The sequence below is a fragment of the Stomoxys calcitrans genome, chromosome 3, assembly GCF_963082655.1.
Source record: "Stomoxys calcitrans chromosome 3, idStoCalc2.1, whole genome shotgun sequence".
NCBI classification, from domain to species: domain Eukaryota; kingdom Metazoa; phylum Arthropoda; class Insecta; order Diptera; family Muscidae; genus Stomoxys; species Stomoxys calcitrans.
Window position 1 is genome coordinate 143,937,338 of NC_081554.1, and position 13,435 is coordinate 143,950,772.

The window sequence follows — 13,435 nt, forward strand, 5'->3', positions numbered from 1 at the left end:
CTCAGAAACGGCTGAACCGATTTTCTTGAAATTTTCACAGATGGTGCATAATGACCCCGTGGTGAATATTTTGATATCTGATAGGGGGGCGGACCCTCCCCCTTACCCTAATTTTCAGAAACGCCAGATCTCGGAGATGGGTATTGCGATTTAAGCACAATTTCGTGTGCTCCCACATAGTACCCTAAAAGTAAAAATTTGGTATACAAATTTCGGATGTTGTAGCAAGTGGGGCTATCCCACCCTAAAACCTACCAAACATATATTTAGGCCAATCGCGACAATATGGGACTCAAATGAAAGGTATTTAGGATAGGAAAACGTATCTGATATCCAATTATCGGACCAAGTTCTAGGGGGACCACCCCAAGCCCCAAAACACACATAAATCGGACATTTTTACCAACCATGGCAATATGGGACTCAAATGAAATGTATTTGCAAGTAGATTACAAATCTGATATCCTAATGTGGGACCACGTTTCTGGGGGTCCAGCCCTTCCCCAAAACACCCCCAAACTGGTCTAATTTACTGACCATGGGAATATGGGGCTTAAATAAAAGGTATTTGTAGAATTTGAATCTGATATCCAAATATGGGACCAAGTGTTTGAGGGGCCGCATCTCACCAAAAACATCCGACCATAGCACGACTTTGATATTAATATTCGGGAAAAGTCTATAGGGCCAAAAGCACGACTTTGATATTAATATTCGGGAAAAGTCTATAGAGCCACGCCAGCCCCACAACACCACCCAAATAGTAAGTATCTTCTGACCATTGCAATATGAGGCTCAAATAAGAGGGTTTTTAAGGTGGAACACGTATCCGATATTTATTTCCAAGGCCAACTCACTGAGTGGCCGCCCATCCCCCAAAACACCCCCAAGCCGGTCATGTTTGCCGACTATGGAAATATGGGGCTCAAATTTAAGGTATGTGGGAGTAGACTACGTATTTGATATCAACATTAGGGGCCAACTGTCTAGGGGACGTCCCACCACCATAACAAACCCAAAATAGGACGTATTTGCTCACCAAGACAATTTGGGTCCTAAAGAGAGTGGAACTAAATATTCATAGTTTTTAGGGCCAATACTCCAAACCGGACATATTTGCTGACTTTTGCAATAAGGAGTTTAAATGCGACTATAAAACGAATTTGTTATCCAATTTTGAGGGCAATGGCATTATGGGGTTCAAATAAATGATATATAGATATATGAGAATAGAGCACGTTGGTGATATATTTTACGGGCTTAGTGTTTGGCGGACCACCCCAATCCCCAAAACACCCCTTAATCGGGCATATTTACCGATCATGTCAATGTTGAGCTTGAATGAAAGGTATTGGAAGGTAGAGCAAGAATTGATACCCATTTTCGGGACCAATTTTCTGGGGGTCTACCCCTTTCCCAAAATACCCCATAAAGAGCAATTTTTTACTGGCCATCGCAATATGGGGCTCAAATAAAGGTATTTGGGAGTAGAACACGAATTTGATACCCAAATGAAGGATCAAGTATTTAGGGCATCACCCCTTTCCTAAGCACCCCCAAAGGGAAAAAAATTTTCGACAATGCCAATATGTGGCTCAAATGAAAGGTATTTGAGATTAGAAAACGAATTTGATAACTGTGCAACTCGGGAATTGCTTCCTGGGAGTGGTGGACTGTAGCTTTGGAAATGGTTAGGACTTTGGGTGATGTAACCGCTTGTCTATAAGGAGAACAACCTGGATAATTGAGGCTCGGAATTTAACCACAATTTCGTAACATGAAAAGAAATGAACGGCAGAAGAAACCAAGGGAGTTAGCCACAAATATGTAGGAATATTTTGAACTGATGGAAATAGTGCCAATCCTTGTTCTGCTTACCGTTGTTGTTTTAGAGGAATTGTGTAGTAAATAAAAACGCAAGTAATTCACTTCAGAGTTCAGATGTTTATTCGTTTGTAGTTGAAGTCGAACAGAGCAAGTCAGTGGACTTGTCGCATTACTTAGGGCTAACCATTTTGTATTTTCATTGGAAAAAGATATTCAACATAGTGTAGCAGATACAATATTTGAGATACAGAGGGCATCTTAAGTATTATTGGATATTAGGTCGGTTCGACCTTAACATTACCGGCCCGTGTTGCAGGAATGCAATATAAAGCAGGTAAAAAAAAAAAAAAAAAAAAACTTATGCTAATTTAAAACAAAAATATTCAATCCTGTCATGGTAGGATATATAAAGGGTGTTTGCATATATAAAGAAATTTCAAAGTTCAATGCGTTTTAATTCTGAAAATTGTTTAGTTCGTAATTTTTAATTAAATGGCGCACGACCCAGCAAGAACCCATCCGAAGATGGTATTCATGGCAACCGGAAGGCCATTATTGCTTGGAATTAATCCATTTAGAATAAGTTTCGAATAGAGATCTGCACCTAAAACCATGGCTATAGATCTGGATTTAAAAAATTGAGGATCGGCGAGATTTAGGTTGGAAAATCTGGTAGCAATGATGGAGTCAATCGATTTTGTCGGAGTGTTCATGGAAATTTTGTTGTTGACCTTCATTGTCGCTTGTATTGTTGGCTGGGAGGGCTGGCGAGATTGTAAAGTAACTGAGCATATCGACTCATCACCCAGTCTAGCTATTGACAGGTCCAATTCGTTTACAAGTTTGCTTGATATTTTGCTAAAGGATGAGCATGTATCTATAACTGCTCTTACATGGTGCTGCTTCATTCCATGCTGAACCAATAGAACCGCAGTGGGGAAAAGGTGAAAGTGATGTTGGGATGTGATTGATGATAAGGTAACCGATTTATTAAGAGAGGAAATGGATGAGCTCTTCTTCAGTTTCGGATGCTTGACGTTTACTTTTCCTGGTTTATGGTCATCTGGAATGTGTAAAAGGGTATGATGGTTGCCTCCACAGCGTTTGCAACCAGATTTCGTAAAGCACGATCCAGCTGAATGAAGATGGGCTAAGCAGTTAGTGCAGTAGCCATGGATCATAACCGCTCTTATCCTTTCATCAACAGCCAAACGGTGAAAATCTTTACAATCCTTTAGAGCATGCCGTCCCTTGCAAACTTTGCATATGAACTTTTTTGATGAGATTCGTAATTGGTTCTTGCTAAGACGTTGATGAATAGGTGCCATTCTGAAAAAAGTGGCGTTGTAAGAGGAATATATATATTTACTCGACTGGATTTTTAGCAAGGAGGAAGAAGCACAAGCTTAACTATAGGACGTGTGACAACGCCCCTACTTGTGTTAATATCGGCCACACGAACGAGTTTATCTTTGCCATAATGTAATTTGATGACCCTACCTAGTCTCCATTCAGTGGGTGGCAAACATTCATCCTTTATCACCACCATGGCTCCGATTTCGATGTTTTTCTGTGGCCTTTGCCACTTCACCCTCTTGTGGAGTTCCTTTAAGTATTCGTGCTTCCAACGAATACTAAACTGTTGCGAAAGTGCTTTGACCCTTCGCCAACGATTCAAAATTGAGAGATTCGACTCGATCTCTGCCGGTTCCGCAATAGAAAGGATTGGTCCACCTACTAAAAAATGGCCAGGAGTGAGAGCTATAAGATCATCTTGATTTTCCGACATGGGCGAGATTGGCCTGGAATTTAGGCAAGCCTCAATCCTGGAGAGAATAGTGGAGAACTCCTCAAACGTGAATCTATGGTTGCCAGCTATTTTTAGGAAATGAGCTTTAAAGCTTTTCACGCCAGCTTCCCATAGACCCCCCATATGAGGAGCTCCTGGCGGAATGAAATGCCATTTAATATTCTGGAACGAAAACTGAGACAGAATGTGGTCTCGCGAGGTCTTCAAAAAATCCATGGCTAGTTCCCGAGAAGCACCTACAAATGTTTTTCCATTGTCCGAATACATATTAATGGGACATCCCCTTCGCGAGATAAACCGATGAAAGGCGGCGAGGAACGCTGGAGTGGAAAGCGAACTTGTAACCTCCAAATGAATTGCCCGAGTGCAAAAACATATGAAAATACAAACGTATCCTTTTGTAAAGGCACAATTCCTGGCCGTATATGTTTTTAATTCAAATGGTCCCGCAAAATCGAGACCCGTATTCGTGAAAGCTTTTGAAAAGCTGGACCTAACTGGAGGTAGGGTGCCCATTAGTTGCTTTTGTAATTTGTGTTTGGATATAACACAGATTTTACATTGATGGATTACGTTCTTTATGAGATTTTTCGCCTTGGGTATCCAAAATTGCATTCGTAGTAGGCGTAACATTAAACTATTGCCACCATGCAGCGAAATTTGATGAATAAAACGAATAAGAAGCCGAGAGAAATGACAATCATACGGAAGAATGATCGGATACCGTTCGTCATAAGTAAGGCCATTGGAATTGGAAATACGACCGCATACCCTTAGTACTCCATTAGCATCCAAGAATGGATTTAGATTCGAAATTGAACTTGAAGATGGGATCATCACCTTAGTGGACAGATTTCGATATTCATTGGGATAAGCCGATTTCTGGGTGACTACGACAAGCTGATTACGTGTATATGTCATCTCCGCCGATGTAAGTCGTTGTGAATTAAACGCTACGTTCGGGAGGCGTCGAGTTCTGATCACAAAGCGATAAACATATGTCATTACCCTTAGAGCACTTCCTAATGAGGAAAACCGATCTAATAAATCCGAAAATTTTTCAAAGTAGGAGAAATTGCATGAAATGGTTTTAGCCTCTAACAGATTCTCCTCGACTCCGACTGGAGCCGTAATTGGCCAAATACTGGCGGGATTCTGAAGCCAGGAAGGACCTAACCACCACAAACCATTACCAACAAGATCTTTAGGATATTGGCCACGCGATGCAATATCCGCTGGATTAGATTTCGAATCTACGTGGGACCAGTTTTCAACTGGTACGATCTCGGAAATTCTTGACACTCTGTTTGCAACGAATGTCTTCCAATGGAAAGCAGGTTTTCTTAACCATGCAAGCACTATCATGGAGTCAGTCCAACAGAATATTTTAAAGTCGTCAATAGGGAGCTCACGGATCAAAGACTCGAGAGTCTCGGCAAGAAGCACAGCACCGCACAGTTCTAATCTCGGAATGGAGAGCGTCTTAATTGGAGCAACTCTTGACTTTGCAGTCAAAAGCTTCGTTCTTACAGTACCGTCTGGAGTCTCCACTCGGATATAAATAACAGCAGCGTAAGCCTGCTCAGATGCGTCACAGAATCCGTGCAAATGCACGTTGCAACCAGGAAAATAATGAAGCCATCGATGGACTTCAATATCCTTAATGAATTCATAGTTATCAACAAAATCGAGCCATGTTCGCTCGAGGTGTACAGGCAGTCGATCATCCCAACCAATTCTCGAAATCCATATATTGCGCATTAATAACTTCGCGAGCATTATGAACGGACATAACCAACCCGCTGGGTCAAATAGTCTGGATATCTCGGAAAGGACCTGCCGTTTGGAAGGATGTGGAAGAAGTGGCAGCTTGGGCAGTTCAAAATAGAACACGTCCTTCTTGGCGTTCCATCTGACCCCCAGCGTCTTCGTAGAGCTATGGTCGTCAAAGTTAAGAACTTCACCGTCAAGAAGGTGCTCTTTCGGAAGGGTCTCAATGAAATCCTTGGAATTAGAAGTCCATTTGCGTAAAATAAAACCCGCCGACTCTAGAGCCCTAATCAGTTGAGCCTTAGCCCTCACTGCTGATTCAACATCGTAACTCCCTCCCAAGACGTCGTCGACGTACATCTGGGAATTAAGAATTCGACTGGCTATGGGATAAATGGCTTTCACGTCCTCAGCCAACTGCTGAAGGGTGCGGATTGCCAGATAGGGAGCACAATTTAAGCCGAATGTCACGGTCTTAAGCTCGTACTCATGAATATCATCCTGCGGAGACTTTCGATGCAATACCCTTTGGAACGGTGTATGCTTTTCATCGACAAGGATCTGTCGATACATTTTCTCGATGTCACTATTGAATACCACACGATAAAAACGCCATTGGAGAAGGAGGAGAGTCAAATCACTCTGTAAAGGTGGGCCACAGTAAAGGACGTCGTTCAGACTAACCCCGTTGGAAGTTGGGTTCGAAGCGTTAAAGACCACACGGACCTTGGTCGTAACGCTATGAGGTCGAACCACAGCGTGGTGTGGCAAATAGTAGTGACAGGAAAATTTCTCGAAATTCGAAGAGGTAATAGGACGCATATGATTTAAGTGGAGATATTCCAAAAGAACACTATCATATTGCTCCTTAAAGCTTGGAGTCCTCATGAGACGGGATTCATTTCGTATGAACTGGGCTGTTGCAATACTCTTGGACTGACCCAGCTGAACTGTGGTAGGAAATTCAGCTTTAAAGGGAAGAGTAACTATATACCGACCGTTTGGATCTCGCCTTGTGGTCAATTTATAATTCTCTTCGCAAAATCTATCGCCGTCGGACATTGACTTCCGTCGAGGAAGATCTTCCATCTCCCAAAATTTGGTGATTCGACTCTCCAATGACATCTCGTCGGAATAGGAAACGCCAGTACGAAATGATGATAACGACTGTGGCTGGACAGGGCCCGTTAGGATCCACCCGAAAATGGTCTCCTGGGCCATGAGTGAATGACACACATTCGTCCGAATGCCCCCCAACATAACCAGTGGAAGCAAGTCCGATCCGATTAAAAGATCTACATAATTCGTTCGATAGAACTCAGGATCTGCTAAACAAATGTCAGGGAGATTTCGAAACATGTCACGGGACGCCGTAAAGGTGGGCAGGCATGAAGTCAAAGTGGGAAGAACTATCGCCGTCATTCTCAAGGAAACCTGATCATCAATGGGAGATGAAATGACAAACGAACATATCTTCTGAGATTTGGCCGATACTGCCCCGTTTAACCCAGAAATCTGTGCAGAAGTGGGACTACATGGCAACTTAAGGAGATTGAACAAATGTTCGGAAATAAATGAAGCTTCCGACCCGGAATCGAAAAGCGCCCGTGCCCTAAAATGCTCTCCGTGGTGAACAATGTCCACCATGGCAGTTCCAAGCAGAACCATCTTGGAAGTAGTTGCCGTACAAGAGTGAATTGTATCGGGAGGAACCTGTACGGATGTCGGTTGTGAAACCTCAGCACCATCCGTGCTAACCGACTGGGTGCTTGAAGATCCAGACTGAGCCCCCGAATCCCCAGTTGGAGGAGGGTTGGCCTCATTCCGATGGAGCAATGTGTTGTGCCTTTTCTGGCACTTTAAACAATTGAATGCACTCTTGCAAGCCTTCACATTATGACCCTTTCCAAAACAGTTAAGGCATAAATTGTACTTCCTGATGTGTGAAACCTTGTCCTGGTAACCTAAATTTAAAAATTTAGGACATAATCGAATTGTGTGGACCTGTTCCGGGCATAGTTTACAGTGTGGAGAAGCCAAACTATTTTGGTAGGAATTGACACGCCTAAGATTCGGTAGTTTCGGTACCGCCTTGGACTTCTCAGACGTCTGAGAATGGCCGGAATTCAAACCTGAAGGCTGGTTGAAATCGCCCACAGTTTCAAGAGTCTGGAAGCGATTAGTGAGGAAGGCATCCATTTCCTTCCATGTTGGACTCTCAGTCTTATTGGTAAGCGATTGTTCCCAAATGGACAACGTGGTCTCCGATAATCGGGTGCAGCACAAATAAACGAAAATTGGGTCCCAGCTTGAAATCTCAACTTTATAAAGACTGAGGGCCGAAATAGCGCCATTAATGGTGCTTTGAATGTCCTTTATCGAAGACCCCGATTCATCATTGCTCTTTGGAATATTAAAAAGAGATCTGAGCTGACTGTTTATCAAGAGCCTTTTATTTTCAAATCGATGTTGAAGTGCCTTCCAAGCAACTTCAAAACCCTCATTCGTAAGAGGAGCCTTCCTTACTACCTCCTTGGCCTCTCCCCGTGTCTTAGAATTTAAGTGAAAAAGTTTCTCAACTGGGGACAATCGGGGGTTATTGATATAGATGGCTGTGAATAGATCACGAAATGTTGGCCAAGATAAATAGTCTCCACCGAATGGATCCGTGTCACAAGGAGGAAGATGGACACTTGGCATGTATGATGCCCCAGGGGAAACATGACTCGAACTCGGGGCAGGAGGAGCTCTTTTAGACTCGATATATTCGCTTATCCTTGCTATGCTGTTGACGTAGGTCTGATATGTGGACTGATATCTAGACTTTAATGTCTCAACATCAAGCCTAGTGTTATCGTCCGGAGAGTCCAGTAATTCCTTAAGACTGGCTTCATAACAAGGTTTAACGCGACTCCAAATCGCTCTAAGTTCCTCCTTATGAACCTCAAGTGAGTGTACGGAGGAGTTCGCTAGGGATTCTCCGCATATCTCCGCATTGAATTCAATGAGAGCGTCGGATATTTGAATAAAGCTGGAAAGTGCGGTCATATTGAAGATCTCAAAAGGAAATCAAGAAACAAGAAAAATCCAATCTGGGTTGGGAAACGAATAGTCTGTGACAGCTAACCAAATAAGCACATAGGGTGGACAGATCAAGTGAGGAATGGCAATCTAACTAAAAGAATTGATTTTGTAGCAGATGTACTAGACCAGGGACACCATCAAATATCCCCAGGCACAAATAATAGTTCCGCGTATCTGTACTATATGCCTAGAAAATTTTGTGCCTCTTCTTCCTTAAAAAATTACACTTGGATTCAAATTTATTCTTATGGCAGTAGATGGCCTCGATTGCCTCTGAAAGTGCTGGAAGGAATTTGATCTATCGACAAACAAGTGCACTTTAATTTGAATTACTTGGAATAACTCTTCGCCTTGCCCTTCTATACAATACATTGGTCTTAACAAATATCTATATAACGAATAGGTATTCTGGTATTTGCATAAACGTAATATAAGAACAGCATAGAATAAAAAATTATAGACTAAATATCCATTTACCAAGCTTATTCAAGGTTCCTGATTGCCTATGGCCGATTCTTCCGATGGAGGTGTTGGCGTTTTTCCTTGCCCAACGCTACCCTTGTCCCCGCTGGAGCAGCCTTAATCCATCAATGTATGTCCGCCCGTTTCTTATGGCTCGGTTGTGACATCAAAAATCAATTTCTTCCTTTTCAAAACTTATATTGTTTCACCTCTGGTAATTCTTATAATGTTCTTCAAAAACTCTTCCCTTTCTATATTATTTAACTTTTGATAATTCTTATAATGGTTTTTCAAAACCACGTCTTTTCAAAAATGTTTCTTCATCAGAATTCTATTAAACTTTCTTCGATTCTCACTTCTTCTGCTTGGTGACCACCCGTCGTACTTTTTTGCTTATTTCTTTCACTGAATGCGAAAACCTCGTGTTAGAGGGATTTTTTCTAAACAGATGAGTGCGAGGAGAAACGCGGGGAAAGAATCAAAAAATTCTTCTCCTTTTAACTTGATGTCTGTACTGCGGACTGCTAAGGAAACAACAACGCTCGACTTACCCTTCTTCCCAACACAAGATTAGAACAACAAGATGAAAGAGTAGACAAAAACGCACGGAGCTTAAAAGGCATAAATAGTTGTTGTGAATTGTTTCTCTAGAGTGTAACAGTCCAACAGTGAAGTGGGGAAATGGTAATGGTGGGGATAGGGTTAAATCTGATCACACTGAGAAATTGTTTTAGCAAGAGAAGAGAATAGAGTGTTGCTGATAAAAAAGGGATATTATAAGAGAGTTTGGTTGGGAAATTAAATAAAGGTGAGCGGAATTATAACCAACAAGGGCAGAATACTCTTATAATATTTTAGAGGGGGAATATTAAACCCATGTGGATTAAGTCATGCGAATGGAAATTATCGTAATAGTTGACTAATGGGATATTTCTCCTCTTCTTTCAACTTTTTCGTTTTTCTATAACTCTTTCAATTGCCCTAAGGCTGCAAGTGAACTCGTTTTTACAAAACTGAGAAAAATAACCACGAAATGAGGAGAAGTGGGATAATTAACCAGAAAGGTAAAAATGTATTCCGTATAAAGTGTTTTATGGAAGTATAAACTCGTCGTTGGCCTTTAAAAACAACTTAACTACAATTTGAGTGAAATCAAATTTACGATTGTTGTTTTGTTGAATTTTTAAACTTTTTCTTTAGTTTTATATAATGTATTTCAAACGCATTTACTTTGAACTTTGAACACACAATTTATATATGCAACGCACCTGTTTGATTTTTCTATTGATGGGGATGTCTTCTTTGGTGGAAATAAATCTTGGATCTCCTTATGCCTGCGGTATCCGGTTCGAAGGACCAATGTGCAACTCGGGAATTGCTTCCTGGGAGTGGTGGACTGTAGCTTTGGAAATGGTTAGGACTTTGGGTGATGTAACCGCTTGTCTATAAGGAGAACAACCTGGATAATTGAGGCTCGGAATTTAACCACAATTTCGTAACATGAAAAGAAATGAACGGCAGAAGAAACCAAGGGAGTTAGCCACAAATATGTAGGAATATTTTGAACTGATGGAAATAGTGCCAATCCTTGTTCTGCTTACCGTTGTTGTTTTAGAGGAATTGTGTAGTAAATAAAAACGCAAGTAATTCACTTCAGAGTTCAGATGTTTATTCGTTTGTAGTTGAAGTCGAACAGAGCAAGTCAGTGGACTTGTCGCATTACTTAGGGCTAACCATTTTGTATTTTCATTGGAAAAAGATATTCAACATAGTGTAGCAGATACAATATTTGAGATACAGAGGGCATCTTAAGTATTATTGGATATTAGGTCGGTTCGACCTTAACAATAACCTATTTTGTGGCCATGTGATTGGGGGACGCCTCATCCTGTAAACTCCTCTTAAGTCAATGGCAATATGGGGTTTAAATAAATGGTATTTGAAAGAAGAGCACGATGCTGATATTTTATCAGGGCCAAGTGTCTGGGGGACCACCTCTCCCCCGAAAACACCACTAAATTAGAGATCATGAGAATATTGGGCTGAAATGAAGTATTTTAAGAATGAAGTACACCTTACATCCAAACTAAAATTGGTAGACCAATAAAGATCATATGGGATTCAGATAAAGGCACTTATATTGTTAAACTCTTAGTCAAGTTAGTATGGTATTTCACTAAAAGATCTCCGAAAATAAATATTGCAAGGAAAAGTTTGTTCCATATAAAGTTAAAGAAGGCGCAGTGGAGCGGGCCCGAGTCAGCTAGTATGACATTAAAACGAGGTCCAAGTAATTGATGGTTGTCCCATTCCCGTTAAGCTCCCCAAATGGGAATATTACTCGATCAGAGCTTGATGATACTCAAATGATAGGAGCAGATTACGAATATGATATTAAACTTTGTGCCCAAGAATGTAGGTGGTGCTTTACCTCCTAAAATCGCCTCCAATAGGTTATTTGATCTATGAAAACAATGGAGAAACAAGTGATAGATTTTTTTGAGTTGAGTGTGTCATTCATAAAGGGTGATTTTTTTGAGGTTAGGATTTTCATGCATTAGTATTTGACAGATCACGTGGGATTTCAGACATGGTGTCAAAGAGAAAGATGCTCTGTATGCTTTGACATTTCATCATGAATAGACTTACTAACGAGCAACGCTTGCAAATCATTGAATTTTATTACCAAAATCAGTGTTCGGTTCGAAATGTGTTCATTCACCGTAACGTTGCGTCCAACAGCATCTTTGAAAAAATACGGTCCAATGATTCCACCAGCGTACAAACCACACCAAACAGTGCATTTTTCGGGATGCATGGGCAGTTCTTGAACGGCTTCTGGTTGCTCTTCACTCCAAATGCGGCAATTTTGCTTATTTACGTAGCCATTCAACCAGAAATGAGCCTCATCGCTGAACAAAATTTGTCAAAATTTGAACACATTTCAAACCGAACACTGATTTTGGTAATAAAATTCAATGATTTGCAAGCGTTGCTCGTTAGTAAGTCTATTCATGATGAAATGTCAAAGCATACTGAGCATCTTTCTCTTTGACACCATGTCTGAAATCCCACGTGATCTGTCAAATACTAATGCATGAAAATCCTAACCTCAAAAAAATCACCCTTTATATGTGCTCAAGTGGCAGTGTGGCGCACAACCCTCATATAGACGCCCTCATCCAGATGGCTGTATACACCAATCATGACAATATGGGGTAAAATTAAAGGTATAAGGTTGTAAACTGCAAATCTGATATCATTATTCTGATTATATATCTAGCGGACCGCCTCATCCCAAAACAGTCGATCAATTATAATGACCTAACGGAGATTTGTGGAGACACAAAATGTAGGCCGCCATAGCCCCGAAACTGTGACGTTCAGCATGATAGCAGGAGTTGCAAACCTTAACATTATGGTTGCAACTGTTTTTGGCTCATCGATAGACAAGACCAAACGACGAGTTGCTGGGCAACACTTTTTTGGTAAAAAGTTATACATGGTTTAATAGTAAGAACTATCGCCACCGCATCAAATATTAGACTGGCAATTTAGATCTTTACCACAAAAAATTGTTTAAAATGGCAAATTTTTTCGATTAAACAAGAATAAATGATGACTATTTAATGGGTAATCATATGGTATGGTGGTTGTCTATGATGATGGTGATCCACTCTAAGCGAGTAGCACTAACGTTTAAAGTAGCGCCAGCTGACTGTCGTCAATTGGATTTACTTGATCCAATCGGATTTAGTTTAAAACAACCAGTAGATGGCGCTAATTTGGAGAAGCCAACCTGAACAGAGAGAGGACAGAGTGGTAAAAATTAATCATCCAGCACGTATCTTTGTTATGAAAACTTATCGGTCCTTAGAATAAACCAAAAAATGAAATAGGAATTTCGTTGCGGTTGTTTGCGGTATTATTTTTTAACTGTTCCAACTAAGACGGTGTTTAAGGTAGGTTAATTGCCAATCTTTACCGTAGAAAAAATAGATAGAAAAAATAGAATAGAAAAAAATTTTCAGAAAAATCTTATTAGTTAAAATGTTCTCAAAATTTTAGAGTAAGAATTAGAAACATATTTTCCGCGTGGTTATAGTGAAGGCACAGTGATGCGGGCCCGGGCGCTATATATATTTATATATATATATATATATATATATATATATATATATATATATATATATATATATATATATATATATATATAAAGGGTGATTTTTTTGAGGTTAGGATTTTCATGCATTAGTGTTTGACAGATCACGTGGGATTTCAGACATGGTGTCAAAGAGAAAGATGCTCAGTATGCTTTGACATTTCATCATGAATAGACTTACTAACGAGCAACGCTTGCAAATCATTGAATTTTATTACCAAAATCAGTGTTCGGTTCGAAATGTGTTCAAATTTTGACAAATTTTGTTCAGCGATGAGGCTCATTTCTGGTTGAATCTTAAATCTTATTAGTTAAAATGT

At 40.5% G+C, this 13,435-nt stretch overlaps 2 protein-coding genes across 2 annotated transcripts; both read right to left on the reverse strand.

Moving 5' to 3' along the window:
* Nucleotides 1–2,232: 2,232 nt before the first annotated feature.
* On the reverse strand, nt 2,233–10,297 carry LOC131996252 (uncharacterized). Its single transcript, XM_059365765.1, has 2 exons — nt 10,222–10,297; nt 2,233–3,156 (listed from the first exon to the last, which is right to left on the reverse strand). The coding sequence occupies exon 2, from the start codon at nt 3,153–3,155 to the stop codon at nt 2,316–2,318; it is 840 nt and encodes a 279-aa protein (XP_059221748.1). The 5' UTR covers nt 3,156; nt 10,222–10,297; the 3' UTR covers nt 2,233–2,315.
* LOC131996176 (uncharacterized) lies at nt 4,194–8,455 on the reverse strand. Its single transcript, XM_059365630.1, has 2 exons — nt 5,555–8,455; nt 4,194–4,274 (listed from the first exon to the last, which is right to left on the reverse strand). The coding sequence occupies exons 1-2, from the start codon at nt 8,453–8,455 to the stop codon at nt 4,194–4,196; spliced, it is 2,982 nt and encodes a 993-aa protein (XP_059221613.1).
* Nucleotides 10,298–13,435: the final 3,138 nt, after the last annotated feature.

Coding starts and splice junctions, on each gene's coding strand:
- LOC131996252 (XM_059365765.1), bottom strand. CDS start 3,155: ATGGCACCTATTCATCAACGTCTTAGCAAGAACCAATTACGAATCTCA.
- LOC131996176 (XM_059365630.1), bottom strand. CDS start 8,455: ATGACCGCACTTTCCAGCTTTATTCAAATATCCGACGCTCTCATTGAA. Junction 4,275..5,554: donor GCTCTACGAAGACGCTGGGG/GTCAGATGGAAC, acceptor TGGTGGCAATAG/TTTAATGTTACGCCTACTAC.